Genomic DNA, 22,825 nt, shown 5'->3' on the forward strand with positions numbered 1-22,825 from the left:
TTAACATTGAAAATAAGATTGGATTATTTGTTTGTTTTTATTGGAGAACTCAAAGGAATGGGAACAAAAATGTCTCAAGAAGCATCGATGTTACTACAGTCAAACAATATACAACATGGCCTGAAAACAGGTCACACAATTATGACTATTAAATGTAACTTAGCCTATAAAGGTAACGTAAAGAAGCTGAATTTGCCAATTATGATGATTTGATCACATGATGATTTGATCATGTGATCTCCGATAGCTGGTGTACGCGTATATAACAGTGCAACTTAGCCTCGACAGTGCGGGAATCATAATTAAACGTTTCAACCATATATCACCATGCAATACCACAGCCTGAATTTGGTTACAATTTACTGACACTAGATGGCAGTAGAGTGCCACGCTCTGACAGTCGCCTCGACACAGAAAGGACATTCTATCTAAAGACGCGAAGCAAAATACTTTATTGTAAATATAACTCAAATATCTGCACGATATAATTTAAGAAAATCTCCAACTATCGTTTTTTTATCTTGAATTTTAAGCGGAACGGTAATATTTGTCGTTTGTGTTTGTCAATGGTGACGAGACTGATACCCGGATATCCTTGTTGAAACGTCAGAGTTGCAAATGGGAAATGGAGTCTTTCCTATTCATATTCCCGTATAGATTATACGTAGGTTTGCTCGCGTTGTCTCGGGACCGATAAGTCATCAGTACGTATTTGCCGTACGCGCGCTCTCTGCTCTTTAGTGATTCCCCTTCCTTCCTGGGCTGTTTGAGGTAAACCTACGCGGTCGCATCAGTGCTGTTAATACCTTACGGAGTGAAAATAAACTGCACTGTAACGACACCACCAGACACCAATGTCTGAAGTATGCGGCGACAGCGGAGAGTGCGAAGCTAACGCCGGGGGACGACCAGAGTACAACCCGGGAGGAACTTGCCGTTTCCATGGCTGTGAAAAGTTAACGCAGAGACGACAGGAAAAACAGGAATAATTCCCTTTCAGCCGACTAGAGGTAAGAATAACCAGTTTGTGAGTGGGTTTCACGGAGTGCACGACGTCCTGGCATCGTCGAAATGTCACAAGCAGAGCGTCTTTGTTTACAAGGTTCCCCCCGGCGTCCTCGTCTCTGTGGGGTTGTCCAGAGTTTTCATTTGGCCAACCTACAGCTAATGTTAATGATAGTGACTGGTCTACCGTCGGTACGTAAATAGATTGATTATGTGACATGTCTTGTGTGATTATTTAAGTAACATGAGGCGTTTATTTCACTCTCTCTGTCTCACTGCCCAGAACAACGTGGAAATTCTCGTTTAACCTGTCTGTTTAGGGGAGTTTTGATAGGTCATGGGGTAATCCAGACACTGACTTTACTGTTGTGATGATGTGTGACATGATGCTTTAGCTTCTAGCTGAAGATTTGATTTCAAAATAGCATGTGTCTGAAGGTAGGCTTGTATTACCCAATATAACCAGTTGTGTCCTTCTTTGAGCATGCCCACTAGGGAGAAGGGGGGTAAAAAAGCCTGTGACAGTCAGGACATGTTTGGTTGTGTAGAAATGACAACTTACAATGTAGCGTGAAATCAGCTCACATCCTCCCTTTCCCCCTTCTTCCACCAGTGACTCCCTGGAGAATAGAAATGAAATCCAATCTCTCGCTCTCTCTGGCACTGACTGTGTCAGCTGCTGTATCTGTGGGTGCTGACTCGCAGAGGGACAGGTGGTTGTTGGACAGGTGCACCCTTAACAAAAGAGTTGTAGTCTCCTGACATTGGGTTTCTTCTCCTTGATTGCACAGTAGGGATGTTTATGCCATCAATCTGTGGATTTCACTTTGTTTATGAGAACTCTGACTCCAAATCTAATGAAACAGCACAAACAAGAATACAGGTTTGTGTCTAGCTTTCTATATAACACATATATCCATGACAGCTTCAGTAATGCATTCTGCTACTGTGGAAATACGTCAGGTTGCATCAGCAACCAAGCCACATAGCCCACTATAGGCTGTATTGTTACTGGAATTGTAAGTGGAGCTGTGCATGCAGATCACACCCTTGAAGCCACTGTTAAGTCACAGCCAGTCTGCCTGAGTGGCATCATGGCAAATGTTTAAGCCAGTACTCCAATAGATGCACTGAAGAATTGTGGTTTGATGTCCTGTGCACTTATTTTGCTGGTGTGCTTTGAATTTATGGATAGACTCAGAGCAGGAATGAGGTCAGCAAAGTTATATGAAGTGGAAGAGTAGAGAGGGAAAGTTTGAAGGCTTATCTCAGTAATGTGCAGGGACAGTTAAGCAATGATGAGTGTTGCAGTCACCACTGTCTTTTATTTAACCCTTCACTACCTTCTCTGGCAATGACCAATACAGACAGGGTTAGTTTTTTTATATACTGAATAATTGGTACTATGCAGTAGCCTATTGTTTATTTCCCACAGTGTGTTGACCTTGAATGAGCATGCCTCATTGTGGCTGTTTCCGATTCTGAGTTCCTATTCACATTAATGAGAGAGACCTCTACAGCTCAGGTTCTATTGAGGTTTTATTTAAATCTCTTGAACGCAGCCTTCAAGCTTTTCTATGCTCGTCAGGCCAATGCGCCTGCGCTCTGCTGACACTCCAGTAATCCGCTGGAGGAGATTGCATCCTCGTACACTGCTGCTCAGGCTATCAGTGAGGGAGAATTAAAAGATGGAGAAATCCATATAACGGGAGACTGGTACAATATGAATCTATAATAGGACCATAACGGAGCCAGAAGTACAGGCGTTCTGAGATGGAGCAGCTTTCCAATGTGAGCAAGCCTACAACCAAGGCGGCAGCGGGACCGGCGCGAGGATGTCTCCTCATGTAAGACAACAAGGCTCAGCGGCTACATCCAAAACGCTGGGAATATGAACGCCAGGAGGAATGGAGCCGGCGGAAGATGTTGAAATTTGCGATTAAGTGGATGAAATGTCTTCGGCTGGTTACGCGTTTCCTTAGCCTCCACATCCCCTCCTGCTTAATATCGTCTCCCCTGGCCTCTGTGCCGCTGCGTGGAAGCGGACACCTCTCCAAACAAGTAACGCTTTGCGGTACTGTTAACAGGCTAAATCGAAAAGCCGTACGCTCTCTCACCGATTCATTATCATGCAACATTCACTGAACCCGAGGAGCTAAACTGCAGTTTTAAGTCCATGTGATCCACAGAAACACTAGATGATCCCCGTGCCAAGACTTCTGCCTCTGGGTTTTACAAACTATCCATCGGAACACATACAAATGTGGATTCTCCGTCTTGACAGTTCCACCGCGATGGGACTTCATTCAGCTGCTGCGCCTGCACAGACTTGCTATGACGAGACGAGTACACACAAATCCAAGCGCAAGTTAATGAACTAGACCGACCGGCCTCGTCGGTGGGATCAGACAGAAATTAAGCCGTGTCTCTCAGACAGCGGAAACTGGGATCATCTCCCGTCCTCGCGCTGGCAGAGCAAAGCAGCCTGAAACGGAACATTCCTCTCGAGTATTTTGTTGGATATAACTCAGAACTTGAAGCTGAGTTGTGAGCATTTTTTTTCATGTTGAAAGAACCTCTAAAACTCAACCATTGAACGCATCCTTGTGTCAGGGTTTTACTTCAGGTTCAATCCAAGTGAGCTTTCATTTGAAAATCCCAAATTCAGAAGTGATGTAATCTCTGAAGTAGCTCTTACTAACCATTTCAGGCATGTTTTTATCCAGTGGGAGAAATGCAGCTGGGGTGTTTCGCTCTTAAACCTCCTCAACAGCTGTTAGTCAGACTGGATGTCTGAAAGAGGAGACTTCGATATTAGCATACTTGTAGTTTTGCCAGTACCCCTCCCAAGAAATGCAGTGCATTGATTTCTTTCAGTGCTTGTGTTGTAAATAACTCTGTGGATATATTTTGTTTGCAAGATTTGCAAGTTTTTGTGAAGTCCAGGATGTGTTTTTCTTTTTGTCCCTGCTGCTGTAAATGTTAAAGGACAGTGAACGCATATATGTGGACAACTTTCTCTTGTTTTTGCTGATGTGCAAAAGAAACAGGAACCGGGCATGAGCCTGCACTGGCTGGGGAGATTTGTCAGGAGGAATGCGCAAGGAATTATGAGCGGCACTATGGAGTACATAGTGCAGAGTGTTACAAGCTTAAAGCCTGGAAGAGAGAGAGTTAAAAGGTTTCGCTTTGAGGAAACATTTTGCCCTCTTTGGAATCTACGTTCCACACCTCAGATTTGAATTGAAAAATTATCCCCCCCTGGCTGTGGGATATCCTCCCAGATCTGCATACTTGGCCACTTTCAAGATTGGAGCACCGTTTGATTCGTCTTTGATTCCCTGTTGCTGTGTTTTTCTCTTTATTCAAGCCCCCTCAGCGTTCTTTTGCAAGACGTAATTATTCCTACCTGAAGCAGAAAGTTGTCAGTAGGAAGTTTACAAAAACATACAATACAATAAACAGACCCTATTTCCTGAAGCAGTGTGCCTGGTTTGCTGCAACAGGGGAATTCTTTGACACCTTTTTTGCTTTAAGGGGGGGAAAACAAACAAGCATTCAGAGACCAATTTTCCATCTCTGTGGTGATGGGGAGCTCAGCCTCATCTCTCGCTGCAGAGACTGAGTCGGACCATGGCTTCCGCAGTACCCCTTACTCGTCGTCACCCCCTGTGGGCTGGCTCAGAAACAGCCACAGCAGCCCGGTCTGGGGCACCACCTTTATCACACGGCAGCAGCAGCATCCATTGCCTCATCGAGAGCGCAGGTAAGAGCCAGCACTGTGTAACCAGCCAGGTGACAACACATCTTTCAGTTGAGTGAACTTGGGCCAGGACTGTTCTGGCTCAGACTGTTATTGGTGAAACTACAGGTTCAATTACACACAACTGCTGTCATTTAAAGCCACATGTAAGCAAGACGGGCTTTATGTGTACTTCAGTGTGAGGGTGACATTTTTGTTGTTGTAAAGTGACACTGTTTAATAGACACTTTTCTCTTTAGTCTTTTTGAATGCTTACAGAGTACAGTAACCTCACGGCTATGGATCAAATCCACTGTTTCATCAAAGCTTATCTAATCAAAGCCTGCATTTTGATGTTTTTCTATGATGCACCCAAAATCTGGCTAAGCTGGATTTGTAAAACAAAATCCCACCTCTTCCTTGCTCAGCTGTACAGTATGTGCTACAGTTTAGGCAATGCAGAGTGGATTGCCTGGGCAGATAGAGTGACCTGACCTCCGTGTGTCCTGACGAAAACCAGCCCAAGGGTAATTAGAATATGAGTTTTTGCTGTCATGCTTTTTTATGACTAAGCATTGATTTGGGTTTTTACATTTTGCAGAAAGGCTACATTTTGTACAAATAAATCTTAATAACGGTGGTTACATGCACATATAAATACTCAACCCTGCTGTTTTCTTTTTTACACATCTGAGCTAGGCTCACCATTAGTTTTGTTATTTTCTGTTGCTTGGTTAGGATGAGGCAACAAAAACAGTGCAGTATTTAGGTATAAACACATCCATGTATTGTTTGAAACACCGAAAGCTCCATTTGAGCGTGATTGGGACAGAAATTACACTCCGTACATTTGTGAATTTGTGATGTGAACCAAAATGCATTTTGCACATTTTTTGTGAGTCTGTGCTTAGTGGTATATAACCTTGTTGGAATTTTTTCTGAATCATTTTTAGGGCCCGAGCACCGAATGGTGCAAGAGCCCTATTGAAACCCTTAGGATTATTATTTTTTTTTTTTTTTTTTTTTTTTTTTTTTTTTTTTTTTTTTTTTTTTTTTCCCCTCCGAGATCGCATTTTTGGAGGCCTTAACATGCCCAAAAACTCACCAAACTTGGTAGAAAAATTCATTCGCCCGAAAAATTTTGAAATTTGCTGACTTTTGAAATGCACATATAAAAATGGCTCTATAGCGCCCCCAACGCGTAGCCCCTCTGGCCGGTTTGACACAGGATTATGAAAATTGGCACACATATGTATCACCTCAAGGCGCACAAAAAAGTCTCTTGGACCCCCCCTCCAAACCTAACAGGAAGTCCGCCATTTGAAGGTTTGTGGCCATTTTTGGCGATGTGTGACCCTGCTGCCAAACTTTTCACGCCTCGCATACTTCAACGGATTGAGCTGAAATTCGCCGTGTCCACTCAGGACACCATAGGGAATAGACGCATTCCAAAACTCTTACAAAAGTCTTACGGTGTGGCCGGGGCGTGGCCTCAAAGTTTGACCATTTCTGAGGACACAGAAAGTCTCTATAACTTCTTCGTTTTCTGTCCGATCTGTACGAAATGTCACATGTATGATCAGAGTCTGACCCTAAACACATCTATACAACAATATTGAGGCTTTGACAGAGCGCCACCTACTGGCTACACAAAATGTTGTGTTTTCATAGGTTTTTCTGCCTGCCCCCCTGGCCTGTTTTGAGTAGGGTCATGAAAATTGGTACACATGAGTATCACCCCAAGATGCACAAAAAAGTCTCTTGGACCCCCCCTCCAAACCCAACAGGAAGTCCGCAATTATGAAATTTCTGTTAATTTTTGGCGATTTGTGACCCTCCTACAAAACTTTTCACGCCTCGCATACTTCATCCAAATGAGCTAAAACTCACTGTGTCCACTCAGGACACCATAGGGAATAGACGCATTCAAAAACTCTTACAAAAGTCTGACGGTGTGGCGGGGGCGTGGCCTCAAAGTTGACCGTTCGCCATTACAAAGGAACTCACTGTATTTATTGCCCTAATGCGTAGCCCCGCTGGCCAGTTTGACACAGGATCATGAGAATTAGCACACATGTGTATCACCCCAAGACGCACAAAAAAGTCTCTTGGACCCCCCCTCCAAACCCAACAGGAAGTCCGCCATTTTGACTTTTGTGGCCATTTTGTGCCTATTTGTGACCCTGCTTCAAAACTTTTCACGACTCACATACTTCTTGCAATTGAGCTGAAATTCACTGTGTCCACTCAGGACACCATAGGGAATAGACGCATTCCAAAACTCTTTCAAAAGTATTACTGTGTGGCGGGGGAGTGGCCTCAAAGTTGACCGTTCGCCATTACAAAGGAACTCGCTGTGTTTTATGCAGTACTACCCATATACTTTATGCAATGTGGACAAAATCTTACAGTACTGCCATGGAGCCGAGTCTAAACAGATATATATGCTAATAGGATGATACGGTCATAGCGCCACCTACTGGTAGCAGGAAAGTTTGGTTGTAAACATGTGTTTGTTGTATATCTGTGGAAATGAGAGGAGGAGAGCATAGCACAGGAGAGTATAGGAGACGAGAGCATAGGAGAGAAGACTGCGATGACCCCGCAGATCGCAAGGTGCGCGAGGGCCCGCAATGCTGCTTGCAGCTTTAATTTGTTTTGTTTTTGAAGAACAAACTTTTTTTTTATTGAATTGCAGTGTAACTGAGCAAGCTTTGTGTCTAACAGAACAAATTATTTGTGGAGGAGCTCTTTCCATCGACTGCTCTTCTCAGTATTGACTGCATGACAAAGATGTATTCGGTCACTGTATCTACAAGACTGCAATGTGCTGCAATAATACATTGTCCCAGTCATTGCTTTCTGAATCACTGGCAGGCTAGTGAAAGGCAACCATTTGTAAGAGGCTTTGAATATGCAGCTCATCTAGCAATTTTGACTGACTTACTTCCAAAGGATGATCTTCTCCACTGCCCTCACTGAAATGTATTCTACATGTATTTCCAGTTTTCCTTCAGTTTTTTTGGGTCATGTCTCCCTGAACGAGAACAGGCAGTTGATATTGACTGCCTGTAGTGTATTGAAGTTGTTGCTGAGTCACTTAGGGCATCATGGTCTGGTTGTTAGTTATTGATTTTCAGAGAGCCCGATCACATTTCCCCACAATGGATGTCATTATTTATTCAGCATCAGTCTCCAGTTGGGCTTTCATCTTTCTTGATTCCTGCCCACTGCTGTCAGTGCTCTCCTTGCAGTTGCTCTACATTTAACAGTTAAAGCTGTCATGGCTTCCGCTGCACTAGAATTTGAAAAATATAGACAGCTTTACCCACTGCACCACAAACCATAACTCAGTTCATGAATGAAACTTAGGGGAAGCTCATAATGCTACAGCTACTGTGCATTTGTTGCATCAGGCAGTCAACTATGTTGTATATGCATCGCTGTAGCAAAAGTTATCAGTTATCAGACTACACCATCTCTTAGCTGAACACATCAACACATTGACATTACGGTCCAGTTCTATCTACTGCTGGAAGGACTAGAGGGACTGTGACATACATGCATATCCTTACAAAAGACATTTTAGACAGACAGAGCAGTAGCACTTGCAAAATGCCCTCGGGTCCACCCCCACTGATCACGCACATACTCACTCACAGTTTATGCACATATATGCACTGCTGTCTGAGCCTAACAATGTTAGGCAAGCTTTGCTGAGCGGTGACAGAGCATGAAATATAGAAACAACAGAACACTATGAGCCCAGCTTAACTTCAGCATTCTCATACAGTTTGTTCTCTCTTATATTGTCCTATAAAGCATTTTCTTTCCCTTGTTATTGTTTCCTTGGAGACTGCATGAACAGTCTTGTCCTTGGTTAGTTTCAATTTGTTTTCATCCAGCAGTGATCCATTGACTTTGGGGGGTGCTTGTGTGCCCTGAATCCCTACCTTTAACTGTGGATGTTTAGTTGTGATAATAACCCTTTCAGCAGACAAGGGTGTGCGACAGGAGTGTTGTTGTGTAAGCTGCATTGTTTTGTAACTTTGGAATCTAAATCCTGTCTCTGTTTTATTAATAATATGCTAATACTGTCAAGTCAACATTCCAACTGTGTTTTATTTTCTTCCAGCGACACACAGCTGTGTGTTGTTAACGGACTTCAGAGTCTTGAGGCCTTAAAGTCGGCGTTTGCTCTCTCCAGAGTCTATCCCAGCGTCTCTACTATCGCAGCATGATGGATGATGGCGTTTATCATAGCTCCGTTCCACTGGCTCTCCTCCATTTAATTGGATTAAAACGGGTCCACTTGGGCTCAACAAGCATGGTCACTGGCTGTGTTCATGTCTGAATTATTTCAGGCTTTCCACCTTGCTCTTTTCTGCTTGATGAAGACAGGGCCACATCAGGACAGTCCCCAATCCTACAGAGTAGATTTAGCCATGCAGGCTTTGTCTCACAGTGTGGCTTTCTGTAGTAAACACGCACTGATGCACTGCAAAAAAAGAAAAGACAAAATTAGCCTGTCGGCACTGCAACTGACATGATTTCAGATTTCCCCAATCTTGTTGCCATGGAAATCTGTAGCATATGCTCAGTAACCTAATTTCATTGGGTCCCAGATAAGACCACACAGGGTAACCTAGCAGTGTGTCATATAGAAAGAAAAATGAGACGGTGACTAACACCTGGAGAAGTATAGAAACCTTTGGTAGATATTGAGTGATGTTAGGTAGGCACCAGTGAGACTGAGCATCTTCATGACAAGTGTTTTTTACTGGTTTACCCTCAAAATATGTGTCTTAGTAGCAGGAGGTAAAGCTCTGCTTTGCTGTCAGTTTGAGAAGCTCCTTACTCAGTCTCAGCTGTGTGCCTGCCCTCCAGGTTTGAGCTTCAGATTAGCCATGCCCCTGCCATCTCCTCCCATTTGTCCTCTCAGATTCGGGAGCTTCCTGGCTGCTTCCTGTGTGCCCTTGCTTTTGCCACTGATGTCTGCTGAAACCCAGTCAGACAGTTTCCTCTGTTTAAAGATTCAAATGTCTGAAGCTGTCTCCATCGCTGACAGATCCACCCGTCAAAAATGAGCACTGGTCGTGAAATATTCACTGAGGGCACAGCTAGAGGTCAGAGGCTGCTGTTATTGTTTCTTTTTCTGTTCTCACCATGTGATCAGCATTTGCCTTCTTTGTATCTTCAGTCTCTTATTCAGGACAAATAATAAGAGCTCAGGGTTATGAGGCCTTATGTAAGAACAATGACACGACTCAAAAGTTTCCATGGATGACATTTTTCTGACAACACTGGTAACTCTTACACAGCATGACCCTTGTTTCTGTATGTCCTCAAGTGATGTTCCATTTTCATAACAGTGGAATATTTGTTCAGTTTTTAAAATTGCTCTTATAGCGTCAGCAATGCTTATTGGTGGAATTTCTCTGCCGTAGGGTCATTTTTCAAAAGAGCTTTTGTGTCTTTGTACCATCATCAACATGTTGCGTTTCCATATTCTGGCTTGTCTTTTTCTTAAGGTGTCCCGCTCAGTCGGTTTATTAAACCTATCCCATTATCTTTATATTGTCTCAAGCTATAAAGACTTCATTTTCACCAATCCTTTGTACCACGTCATCAAGTTTCAGTGTGTCCTTATCTGCTGCCAAGTACATATGGTACTCACTTCAGATAAGCAGCAGCGAGTGACTCATCCCTCAGTGTTTATTGTAACGCATGAATTCTAAAGTTGATTAATGACTCATGTTCATGCCACAACATATTACCTGTCAGGTTAAACAAAAAAGGCCCTTACAGTTGCTAGCAAAGTCTCTGACACTGACTCCAAAGACAGGGTGGAATGGATGGCAGGAGAAAATTATTTTTTTAAGTGAAAAAGTTACTCTGATCTTGTCAGCAATAAAAATCCTTCAGTGAAGTGAGGAAACAAAAGTTTTTCCAAGTAAGACTTCCATAGACAGACTGCATTCATTATTAAAGCATAAAACAAGTTCTCAGCCAGTTTTCTCAAGTGTGGTGGATGATGTAAAAGTGCTGATCTTATTCCTGTCACAGAGTTTTCTGGGTGTGTTCAGAGGCAGCCGAGTGTTTCAACATTCATTATAGTTTTTATAGCTCATCTGATCCAGCTGCACCTCGGCCACTGTGATAAGTCGTGATTTTATTTATATATTTTTTTCTAAAAATCTCAAATCTCTAAAAATACCAAGAATTACCATTCAGTTGTCATCATCCTTTTGTCTTTCAATGGTGTTTGCATGGAAGAAGTATACAAATATAAGTAGAAGCAGAAATGGCAGCAGATTGGAAATCCTGGGTAATGCCCTGGAAGCTGGTAGTTACGACAAGCCTTCTTTGTATTAATCTGACAGCATCTGAATATCACATTCATGTCTGAATGAGCAGCCTGATCACTTTGCTGTAAAAGAACTCCTGATGGACTCTTATAGGTTGGAACTAGTAACGTTTACATATTACTTTCAAGAGAGTCACATTAATAGGTGTGCACATACAAGATTACAACCAAGAATCAAGTGAGACTTCTAAGTATCTGTGCAGGCTGTTGGCTGTCATGGACAGAGACTTTAATGAAGGAGAGGCTGTTTGAATCCAAGAGCAGGGGGAAGATGAGGACAGAGCAGGTTCACAGGCAGCACTAACAATGTGGAAGGAGCAGCAGGGTTGACACAGAGTGCAACAAACACGTACTGTCATAAATGGACACCTTTAAAATTGACCACAAGACCAGTTCACTTCAATGGAGTGTGTTTGTGTGGGCACTGCATATGGAGTCTGACTTATAAAGTGAGTCCAAAACCAATCTAGTCCAAATAATAATCGATCACCAATCAATCAATAATTGGTTCTCGTTCTGAAGAAATTCAAATATTCCTGGAGAATCTTTCCATAACTCAAACTGCATCCTTCAGCTGCATGTCTAGTGGCATATCCATGACCATCTAAATTTGTCTTGAATTGTTAAAATAAAAACATTGGAGTTTGATTTTTTAAGAGTTTCCACATTGACAATAATAGTTAAGCAAATGCCCTATCATGAACTTTTAGCCAGCCAAGATTTGAATGCATGGTGTTTATATTGGTCCTATATGAACAATTTAATGCCACATGGGCAGCCTTATTCTGCATTAGCTGGAGTTTATTTAAATCTTTTCTTTTTGCATTTGACCATACTGTCTGACAATAGTCAATATGAGAAATAATTAAATTTAAATTTTGTTACTATAAAAGTAAATAATACAGATCATTGCTATACCATACAAACAAAATATGTGTAGTACAGTTCAGCTTCAAAACTCGATACAATATATTTTCTTTCAGCATTTTTTGCTTTGCAAATCAGTTGCTATGATTCAGCTCTGCATGTCAGAGAGACATGTAAAATGTACTGACAGGCTTGACCCAGTACTTTATGGGTTACATTATTAACTAACGGCACCACCACTCCCTCAACTGAGGCATGTTCATGTCAGCCATTTTGCTCATTTGTACAGTAAAACCTAACCCTTTAGCTTGTAGCTAATATGCCTTTATTTGTGCTGTAGGCAGCTTTTAGCAGAAGCTCAAATATGTATTGTAGGTGCAGACCTGATAAGAAATATAATTTAATAGTTGTCATGGGCAGGGAGAATGTGTATAGTAAACAGTATGTTTAGTTTTAAGTGATTTACTGCAGTTGTTTGTGTTTATAGCCAAAGGAAAAATCTATAAAGCACAGCTAGTCACAAGAGAAACTGTCACAGAGAGCCTTTGTGACAATGACTGACAGGCCATCTGTCATAATAGCTCTGAAGTGCTGACTGTTTTATATTTTAGCTCAGTTTAATGTCACTGTTCATTAGACTGAAGGTAGACATTTTAGAGTGATGGCAAAAAATACCTGTGCAGCACAGAACATCTGACATAAATAATACTAATGACAAATGCAGCAGTTTAGCCTTTTTGCCAATGAAAAAGCCCCTACTCACACCCTGATGCCATCTAGTTTGTGGTCATGTTTGTTTTTGTGTTGAATGATTATCAGAAGCAGTCTGCCCCTGTTGGCCAAGGAAGGCACCGCAGTTTTTCCCTCAGGCTCTGGGCTCTGGGCCCTGGGCCAACCTTGGAAAGGCAGTGCTAATGACTGTCGCACAAAGGCCAAATGTCTCACTGTGAGGCAGGGAGAAACTGGCAAGATTCAGCTCAGTTGATCTTGCTACAGAGTTCAGTATGTAAAGTGAAGCCAAGTAGAGAGCCATAGGTGGCCATCAGGTTTTTTGTAGAATTTCTTAAAGCCTCTCTGACTTATCTTGTGTCCAGAGCTGTGTACAGACCACACCTCTCGACAGAGATAGTGTAGCTGTAAATGTGCCTTTTCCATGATATCACAGGATGGGTAATTTTCAATTTTCACTTGTATAGCTTGGAACTTATTTGAAAAATTGGCCAAGCGTCATTGTCTCTTAGTGAATTTAGCCTGGGAGCAGATAGTCAAAGTGCAGCAGGATGCATTGAACGGCTCTAAAATATAGGGTTTTTCTATATAGGTATATAGGTATTTCTCTCTCTCTCTCTCTCTCTCTCTTTTTCGCTCATCACTGTACGCTACTGGCTACTCGCCCAGGTCTGCGACACTGAGGAACTAAGGAGCTGAAGTGGGCACTTTTATAGAAGCTCCACTGAACACAGGACCAAGGACAAAAGGGTTGTGTGTGTGTCCCTATGTGTTTGTGCGCAGTCCTGGGAGTGAGTGGAGCTTGTACACAGGAACATCCTTCTAAGCAGGATCCAGGGATCACAGGCTATAGTGGTCATCCTCTGCTGCAGACATGTAATTCACATACAACCGTGCGTGCCTTCAGAATGTGCCCTGTCAATTGAACCATCGTGTTTTACTTACATTTGATAATTATACTTGTTACAGATAATAATTAATCGAGATATTAAAAAAAGTCCTTGAGGCTGATCACTTTAATAAAAAGCTCCTTCAACGTGTGCTGCCGACAGAAACATAATGAATTTGCAATCCCTGAGCTCCAGCAGGAACCAGATCACTTGCTTTGACAGAGTCTTCATGTGGCTGACACTATCATGACTTTGCTCTCTTGCTGGAGATGAAAGAGCCCTGACAGTTATGAAAATGGCTACAGGGCAGAACCTGTCATCAAACATGAGGTGTTGACACTTGCTGTGTGACTTGTTGTCGTTGTCGTCATTGCTGTTTGCGGCCCTCAGATAGGCAGGCCTATGGAGAGCCAAACACAGTGTGAACATGTGCCATCAAAGCTAGCATGGGGCTGCCACTTAATTCAGCTTTACTGCTGAGGGCATGGGAAATTGTGTTGTCGTATCAGGGACACAACACAGGTTGTTTGGGGATAGATAAACTTTTTGAGTATGCAGAAAATATGTTAAGACAAACAGTTCTGGTGATTAAATGGCCAGTAACATAATGTTGCATTGCTACCAGGAGGACATGGCAGAAAGTGCTGTGAGATGAAACACTTGAATAAAAACAAAGCGTGCTTGTGTATCTTCACAGAAATTGTTTCCCCTGTTTTGCTTATTGTTGTCTTTGGAAAGCAGAGTTTCCTTCTCACTCAGGGGGGGCTGTTTTGTGTAGGAGTGCTGATTTCAGCTTAGCAGAATGAATGCAGTGCTAATGGCTCCTGACATAAAGCAGTGGGACCTCACCCTGCGGCTGAGGACACACGCAAACTGCACAAATGTAGGTAGACAATGGACTAAGCAGCTATGCCATATCTACAGATAAATATAGCAACATGCCTGTACACAGCCCAGCAGCAAGGACCCTTTCACTCAAAGACGACCATAGAGGCACATTTTTATGCTTTCTTGCTGTCACTTTTCCTCTTTACCTCAGGGAGGAGGTTGACGAGAGGAAAGGACAGTATGATTGGAGTAATATATTATCTGTATATTGAGGTTCCCATGGGTTCTGAGGATTTGAAAAGGATTTAATGAAGTTGAACTGAAACCAGTTTGCCGGTTAGGATATATGCTGCTGCAGCAGAGAGGGGGTGGTCCTAAAGGCTGTCCAACCAGCACTCACCCTATACATCAGTGGCATTAAAATGTCTCATGATAGATTGTTTTCCTCCATGCCCTATGTCAAAACAACAAAGGATTATCAGAATATTTTTATAGAAGAGAGTCCACAGGTTAGAAAACAGCCCTAAATCTTTGTCTAACCACAGTAAATAGAAGAGGTAAATATATGACCTAGACCTACAAGCTCTGGTCAATTTGTGGGCAACATGTTTTCCTCCTGGGATCAATGTGAAAAGCACTACAGCATCCTTGCTCTTAGCACCTTACCCTCCTAAAATTCCCACGTGTTTGGTGTTCACACATGAGCAGCCTGAGTGACAGTGACATTTATGGACTTGTCCAGACAGCAACCATGTCCATCCCTTGGGGGTCTATCCCCTTCCACAGCAGGAAATATCCCACTGTGCCTCTTCCCTTTGAAAGGCCCACCATCAATAAGTCAGATTGACTGAGCAGCAGGCACACAGAATGAACTGTACATACAAATCAATCCACAATAACAGACTGCTTTAGGTTTTTCATTTTTCAGTTATCAATGGAGGAGCTAGACTAAGGGGATGAATTTCTCCCTGTTACACTGTTTACACAGTTAAATTCCTATTAAATATATTGATACTAGCTGACTTTAAATTGCTTTAACTTCAGTAGCATGAAGGACTTGCCATTAAAATAGTCCTAAGTGCTGCAGGAATTAATACACCCATCATTTTTGATAGAAACATAGAGATACTACTGATACTGAGATACTGTGATAGAAAAGAGGTGCTAATATGATGTGAAGAGATCCTTGTGTTTTTTCTCATTCTAATAAGTGTCAGTCAGGGGAATTCTGCCTCGTCTTTTCTTCTCTAGCTCCTCCTTTCTATGTGCTGTCTCTCTGGCTCTAATCAGGTGGCCATTGTGTATGGATTTACTGCCCTCACTGCCCCCAGGAGGGAGATTTGATTTTTCTCCTGCACTGCCTAATCTTTTCCTCTCACACTCTCTATTTTTCTTCTCTAATTCTCTCTGTCTCTGCCTCTCTTGCGGTCTCAGAGATGTTTTGCTGTTCTCTCTTCCTTTGGATAATCACCATTAGTTTCCTGGAAGCAGACTGTTTTTTTCATAATTTGTCTTTGTCTGTTCCTGTCATTTCTCCCTCCTTTCTGCATCAACACTGTCTAAAATAGCAGAAGTTGTGTACTTATGCATCTATTTTTTTCTTAAGTACTTACAATTTATGACTAACTCATGTGTTTTCTGAGTTTGTTCTGACTTGCTTTCTTTTTTTTTTCTAGCCACTCTCACTCTCCTGGGTCCATGGCAGCAGCGGTGCGAGGCAGCGAGTGGTCATGTGGACGCTGCACCTTCTTAAATGCCGGCGCAGCACCTCGCTGTTCCATCTGCGAGGCGCCACGCCAGAAACCTGACCTTAACCAGATCCTGCGACTGAGCAGCACTGAGGAGCATCGCTGGGCCTGCCCTAGGTGTACGCTCAACAATCCACAGGGATCTGGAGCCTGCTCCGTTTGTGGCTTTGGTCCATCGCCTGCCACTCACACCCCTCCTACTACCACCATAGCTGCCACTGCCAACGGCCTCCCGCCTGCTCCCAAGGAGCCTCCAACACCTACCCTCACCCCCACAGTTCTGCTTGAGCCCCATGGACAGCATTTAGTAAAGGAGGAGGTGGTACGTAGGTCTGAGAGCAATGGAGAGATTGGTGGTTTAGAGGGGCAGCACTCTGGCTGGGCCTGCCCCCGGTGCACACTCCACAACACCCCGGTGGCAGTGTCATGCTCAGCCTGTGGTGGACCCAGAAAACTGTCTTTGCCTAAAATTCCCCCAGAGGCTCTTGTGGTACCTGAGGTACGCACACCCGTTCTGGGGTTTCCTGTTCACACAGCTGGATCAGCCCCACTACTCATTGACCTAACAGATGACTCTCCCCCAGCTCCTCCCTGTGATCCTCAAGAGCCTCCCCATGTGTCTTCACAGTCCCTCTCCTCCCCTTTTACTTCTTTCTCCTCCCTTCAGAACAATCCAGTGCCCCGCAGCAGGAGGGAAGTCCCCCCTCCAGGGCGCCCACCAAACCCAGGCACCAACACTCCTAGCCCTACTTCCCCTTCAACGGCCAGTGTGCCACTGCAGCCAGGCCCACAGCGGCCAGCCAAGCCCAAACATGCCCAACCCCAGGAACCTTCATACCCCAGCAAGCGCCTCAGCATATTGGAAGAGGAAGAAGACTCCCAGCACCACCCTCTGACTCCCCATCTCCCTGTTACTTCCTCAGCAGTCCCCACCTGGAAGTGCCCTAGCTGCTCCCTGCCCAACCCAGGAGGCTCATCTAAGTGTGAGGCTTGCCGATCATCACGGGCTGGTGCTGACCTCATTGACCTGGTAGGCTGTGAGACGGTACGATTTACCCCAGCCAGTCCCTCTAGCCCGGACTTTAGCACTTGGGCGTGCTCCAAGTGCACACTTCGCAACCCCACAGGTGCACCCAAGTGCTCAGCTTGTGGTTCTTCCAAACTGCATGGCTTTCAGGAGCAGCAGGCTCCCCTACCCCGCTGCTGTACACACTGTGGCCTATCATCATGCTCCTGCACACCATCTTCCTCTTCATCCTCCTCAGGTCATAAAACACGAAAACAGGCTCGGGGCTTTCCCTCCTCTTCTTCCTCTGCTGTTGCCTCTTCTGGTTCCTCTTCTTCCTCATCGAGCCTTCAGGAGAAGGTAGGACAGTGGAGCTGCCCAGCATGTACGCTGCTCAATGACATCAAGGCCAAGAACTGTGCGGCATGTCACACGCCCCAGCAGTACCTCAGCCTACGTAAGGTAGTTAAACCTCTGAAGAGGAGGGAGAGCATGCATGTAGAAGCCCGTCGACGAAATGATGAGGGCGAGGCCAAGGAGCTATGGGAGAACATAGTCAGCTTCTGCAGAGAAGTAAGTGAAACCCTCTCATAAAATAAAAAAACTTTTAACTAAACTTTTAAAGGTTGAACAAGCAAAGCCCTATACATGGAGTTTTTTTTATCAGCAGACAATTTACTGGTAGCTTTTTTCTTTCTGTTTTCCCCCTATTTTTGCTTGCTGGTAATTCTCCTGACTTCTTGTTTCAGTGTGTAATGCGTGGAGGCTTCACATTGCTTTTCAGTGCACAGTTCCTTCATTGTAATTCCTCTTTTTTGTTTTGATACTGGTATTGTTCCCACTCCCTCAGTCTCTCTAATTTCTGAGAAATGCCAATAGGCTTTGTTATTGTCTCTCTTCGCACTTACTATGTTAGCTGAGTTTTTAAACCACCGACGGGTGAATCTTGGCCGCGTAAATGAGCTGCAGATGCAGTGTGTCTGATTTTTGCATCACAAATTTGCATTCTGCTCTCAGTCACAATGAAGTCACTTGACAAAATTACATGAACTTTTTTTGATTAGACCCTGATACTGTTTCTTGTTGACTGACATAACTCTGCTTTAAGGAAGATAGCGCTCTACTAAATGAAATACCTTTCACTGTGTAATCACAAACCTTTCTGGTAGAGGCAAATAGCAAAAAGTTGATGTGTATGTCATAAATGTCCAAATATAATTATAATTTTGTAATTAAGGACATCTGTTACATGATGATGCATCATCACCTGGTCTTGCATTTAATGTTCAAAGATCAGTTGTGTAGTTTACAGCTCCCAATTGTGATTCAGATGTGTTGCCTGTTACGTCGTCACAAGCTCACTTCATCTCTGTGGCGCAAAATCTTTGATAAGCCTGTATTATGTTGTCATGGATACACTACACAGAAGCTGTCAGAAGGGTTCATTTAAAACGATTTAGCAACTATGCTAATGACAAAAAAAACTAAAAAAGGTGGCATTTAAAAATTCATTGTGTATTTGATAATAATTTAATATTCCCCTGATTTATTTGGGCGTCTAATGCGTACCCACTTACTCCACCAGGATGGCACCCATGTTTACAATAGCATGAAGTGAGCTTTAGAATACATTATTAATGCCTTCTTTGAAAGTCACAAGGCTCACTGCTGAGAACGTGGGAGGGAAGCTGGCTCGACAGGAAGGAAGGATATCGGAGATCCCCCATCCCCACCTTCTCCTCCTCTTTTCCTAATTTAAGCTCGTCATTAAAGCTGCTCTTTCCTTTATCATCGTTCTTTTTCTCATCAGAAATTTTAGGTCTGCACTCTTGAAAGTACTTTCCCCTTCTTCGTCTGCTTATTTATCCCGTCTCCGTCCATCACATCTATCCCTACATTCTCATCCTGTTTTTTTTCCTCCTCACTGCTTATACCTCAAAATATACTTTCCCCCTTGCCACCCACTACACCCCTCCATCCCGATCCCACCCTCTCCACACGACTGCACTCAATTCTCCAGTGTAGCCGTCAATGTGAGGCTCTGTGTGTGTATGTGGTAAGGTGAACACAGGGCTGGCCTATTTTTAGCAGCACAGCTAGAGAGGAGAGGAGTAGGAATGATCTGCTTCCCTATAGTAAATGTAATCACCAACAGCATCAGCTGCTGCATCTCAGGTTTCAGGAGCCAAAGAGATGAATAGGGGGTAAATTGGTAAACAGACTTTTCCTAGTCTTTCTAATCCATCTCTGTCAAGGCATTAACACTTGGCAAGCACCAAAACACTAGTGGTAAAAGTTTAATAATGATAAAAGCTTTTGGTTTACTCTGTAAGGAGATGTGCATGCTGCCAGTCTGACTACAAGATGTTTCAGACTGCATGATTTTCTTTCTAGACTTGCCAGGATTAGGCAGACGTTTTTGCTAGTGACAGAGCTGGAGTCCTGGTGTAACTAATATTATTCTCTCTTCACCTGAGCGTGGTTTGCTTCTTCTCTGCTTTACATGCCTAATGTCTGTCCCCCAGAGCGTGTCCGCTTACTGACTGTGACAAATAAGTAAATGCTACTAACAGCCATCAGGTTGACTTGTTAACTGTGTACACAGCATGGCTTGAACAAGTTTCTTTGTTCCCTTTCCATATTACCCTCTGGGGGGAACAATAAAAAATATGTTACATGGCAACGGATTGCTTTATTTTCCTGCTTTTCATCACTCCTTGTCCTACTTGTTGCTCTTTTTTTCTTTATTTTGTTTGCATGTTGGGTTGTGAGTTCAGACTGCCCGCAGTGACAGGTTTTCACCGCCTGTGACAGCATCGTACGTGCCAGGCTGTTCTTGGACGCTTTTGTTTTGGATATAATAACTGTGCTGCTGTGAAATTCATCTCTATAGCTCCATGTCACCACATTTTAAGGAGATCAATAGGTTCTCTGTAAGATGTAGATATTTAGCTGCAAGCTTACTATCCTCAGGAAAAAAAAATTGTATGGCTGCCAATTTTGTGTAGTCTGGGAGATGACGGGAAGACAGCAGGTTTCCCTTGCTCAGCACTGAATTGGCTGATTGCAGTCCTGGGTTTGCATGCTGGCATGTGCCCAGGGATAGAATCAGAGACAGCAGGAACAAGTTCACTCAATGAGGACAGTCAGATAGGCTTATGCTGGTAGAACTCACAACAGCAGAATGACAGCAACAAGGGAACTGCTGTATATGTGGTTATAATTCATCATTTTGACACAACAATTTATACTAAATTTAACATTTAAATGTATTATGTCAATTCAAGAACTAGTCGATGAAACTGTCATCATATTAAGAAGTTTAATGTTGAAGTTTGGCTCTGGCTGTTGCAGTTTGTACATAATGAGACTCTCTAAGCCCTTGTTACTAATCACAGTCTGGTGTTTGTCACTTCTCTGTAGTCTTGTCACTATATTCAGCAAGTTGCACTAGCTAAAATGTGTCCAAGGCAAAGCTTTACTCTCCCCCTACTAAGATGACCCCTTAGCCTTCCGAATAAAAGCCAGAACAAGGGTCATACATAAGCTGGTGAACTACAGTATCTGTAAGCCATGCAGAGACCTCTGGGTGGTAAAGCAGCATTGAAATGATTTTGTCTGGTAGCTAATGCTGCATCAAGGCTACAGAATTGGATTGTGGAGGATGGTTGCTGATCAATTCGCTTCACTTCGAGCTGCCAGTGGGGTGCCTAAAGTACATCCCACTCCCTGCCTCCCCACACAACTGGTCAAGCCCATTTCTGACACCGCAAACAGGAAACTGGATATGGTTTGGCGTGTATGGCTGTTTGCCCTCTCAGGTTTGTACAGCAGAGTTTTAGATGGTCAGATAGTATGTCAGATTGGGTGTCTTGATCTGATAATGTATCCATGTAGTGCAGGTGCTCTGTATAGTAGAGGGCCAGCTACATTTCGGAGTGTTAAAATACAGTTTGTCATTTAAAGTGGTCTGTGCTCTGCAGGGAATGTGTCAGAAAGGGAACAGCTTAAAATTATTTTTTGTCTGGCTAGACAAGTACATGGTGCCACAGTAAGTTCTCCATCAAACGTACTTTGCCTTTAGAAAAGCTTTATTTTTAAATGCTTTCATCAGCTCCTTTGGGCACAATTTAAAAATTGATTGGAGTTTTTAGAGAAGATGTTGTCTCCTAACACCCACAAGTTTCTTGAATCCATTATAAATGAAAGTCATGGTGATAATATTTGAAGAGGTTCCCTAGTCGTACCACTTATCTGCTTTTTACTTTTCCTCTTCTAACCTCCGCTGTCTCTCTCTCTCTTTGTTGTCCTTGTTCAGAACTCTGTGAACTTTGTAGATGACAGTTTCCCCCCGGGACCTCGCTCTGTGGGCTTTCCTGAGGGTGACAGTGTCCAGCAGCGAATCAAAAAGTGGCTACGGCCCCACGAGATCAACTGCAGCAACTTCAAAGACCGAGGCGTCAAGTGGTCTGTCTTCCGCACACCGAGGCCCTCTGACATCCTGCAAGGACTCCTTGGAAACTGCTGGTGAGCTCTCACAACTACACATGGGACAGTAATCAGTTTAGATGACCTCTAACAATTTAGGGACAAATACAAAAAGCTTCCCTAATAAGTGCTTTGACCCAGGATGAAATAGAATTGCCAAAGATCCCCAAGGCAAAAAGAAATATTCCATTCTGTTTAGTCTCTGTGAAAGGTCAGAAGAATATAAAGCAGACAACAGATAACACTTCTGTCTGTGGATTTTGTCTCATATGTTGAACGCTGCAGCCTGAAGCTAACAGACAGAGATGGAGACTGTGGCAGAAAGGCAGTGACTCAGTAAGTGCAGAGAGTGAAAGCACGAAACTAAAAAATTGGTAGGCAGGATAAAAACATTAAATGAAAAAGCGAGCAGTTGCTGTTGGACAGATGTATAGATAGACCTGACAGGGAGATTATTCACCGAAATGTGGGTCTGGACACATGTTTTATCTCTCTGCCCTTGTTCTGTGTGTCCTTTGGGGTGTGTGCAACCATCAACCATCGTCCAGCACACACACAACAAAAAACAGTCACTCACAAAGTTGTCCCAATACAACTTTTCGCTTCATCACCAGACACACAGCTTATCAAAAATAACCCTCCCCAGAGCCAAATCCTCTCACTCACAACAGGATGTAACCCAAATTCTTCCTCATTGGCTTCATCTATCTCTCTCTTATACACACACACACACACACACACTGCACACACTGCACACACTGTCCTAATAAACCAGCAAACACGGCAGCCCGTTCTAGCCAGCCAATGACAGCAGAGGAAAGTAGTGCCAGTCACCTTTGTCCTTGAGTATGGCTGCAATACAAGCTGACATCAGAGTCACATTACAACACAGCTAATTCGATTGTTATTGGAATGTTACAGTACGATTGGTATTTCATCAGCAGCTGAATGAGCTAATCAGCCTTTTTTTATGCTGCCACTTGGAATATAGCTTTAATAATACACCACACACAAGTGTTTCAGTCTTTAAACTGCTGCTGCTGCACTAACACACTGCTGGGTGGACTGAAACTCCTTTTATCCGTACATATTGTGACAGTTCTGCTAGGGGCCAATGTAGATACTCAGTTTGGTAAATTTTGGCTATGTCGGTAA

The 22,825-nt window shown here is 43.4% G+C and overlaps 1 protein-coding gene across 1 annotated transcript in view; it reads left to right on the forward strand.

The window, feature by feature from the left end:
- The first annotated feature begins 713 nt into the window (after nt 1–713).
- Nucleotides 714–22,825, forward strand: part of capn15 (calpain 15) — a 33,177-nt gene continuing 11,065 nt past the window's right edge. Inside the window, exons 1-3 of the mRNA XM_028430833.1 lie at nt 714–1,010; nt 16,105–17,755; nt 21,501–21,709. Of these exons, the coding sequence (XP_028286634.1) occupies nt 16,127–17,755; nt 21,501–21,709 (1,838 nt within the window). The 5' untranslated portion in view covers nt 714–1,010; nt 16,105–16,126. The remainder of the gene's footprint in view (nt 1,011–16,104; nt 17,756–21,500; nt 21,710–22,825) is intronic.

Source organism: Parambassis ranga, chromosome 19 (assembly GCF_900634625.1).
Source record: "Parambassis ranga chromosome 19, fParRan2.1, whole genome shotgun sequence".
NCBI classification, from domain to species: domain Eukaryota; kingdom Metazoa; phylum Chordata; class Actinopteri; family Ambassidae; genus Parambassis; species Parambassis ranga.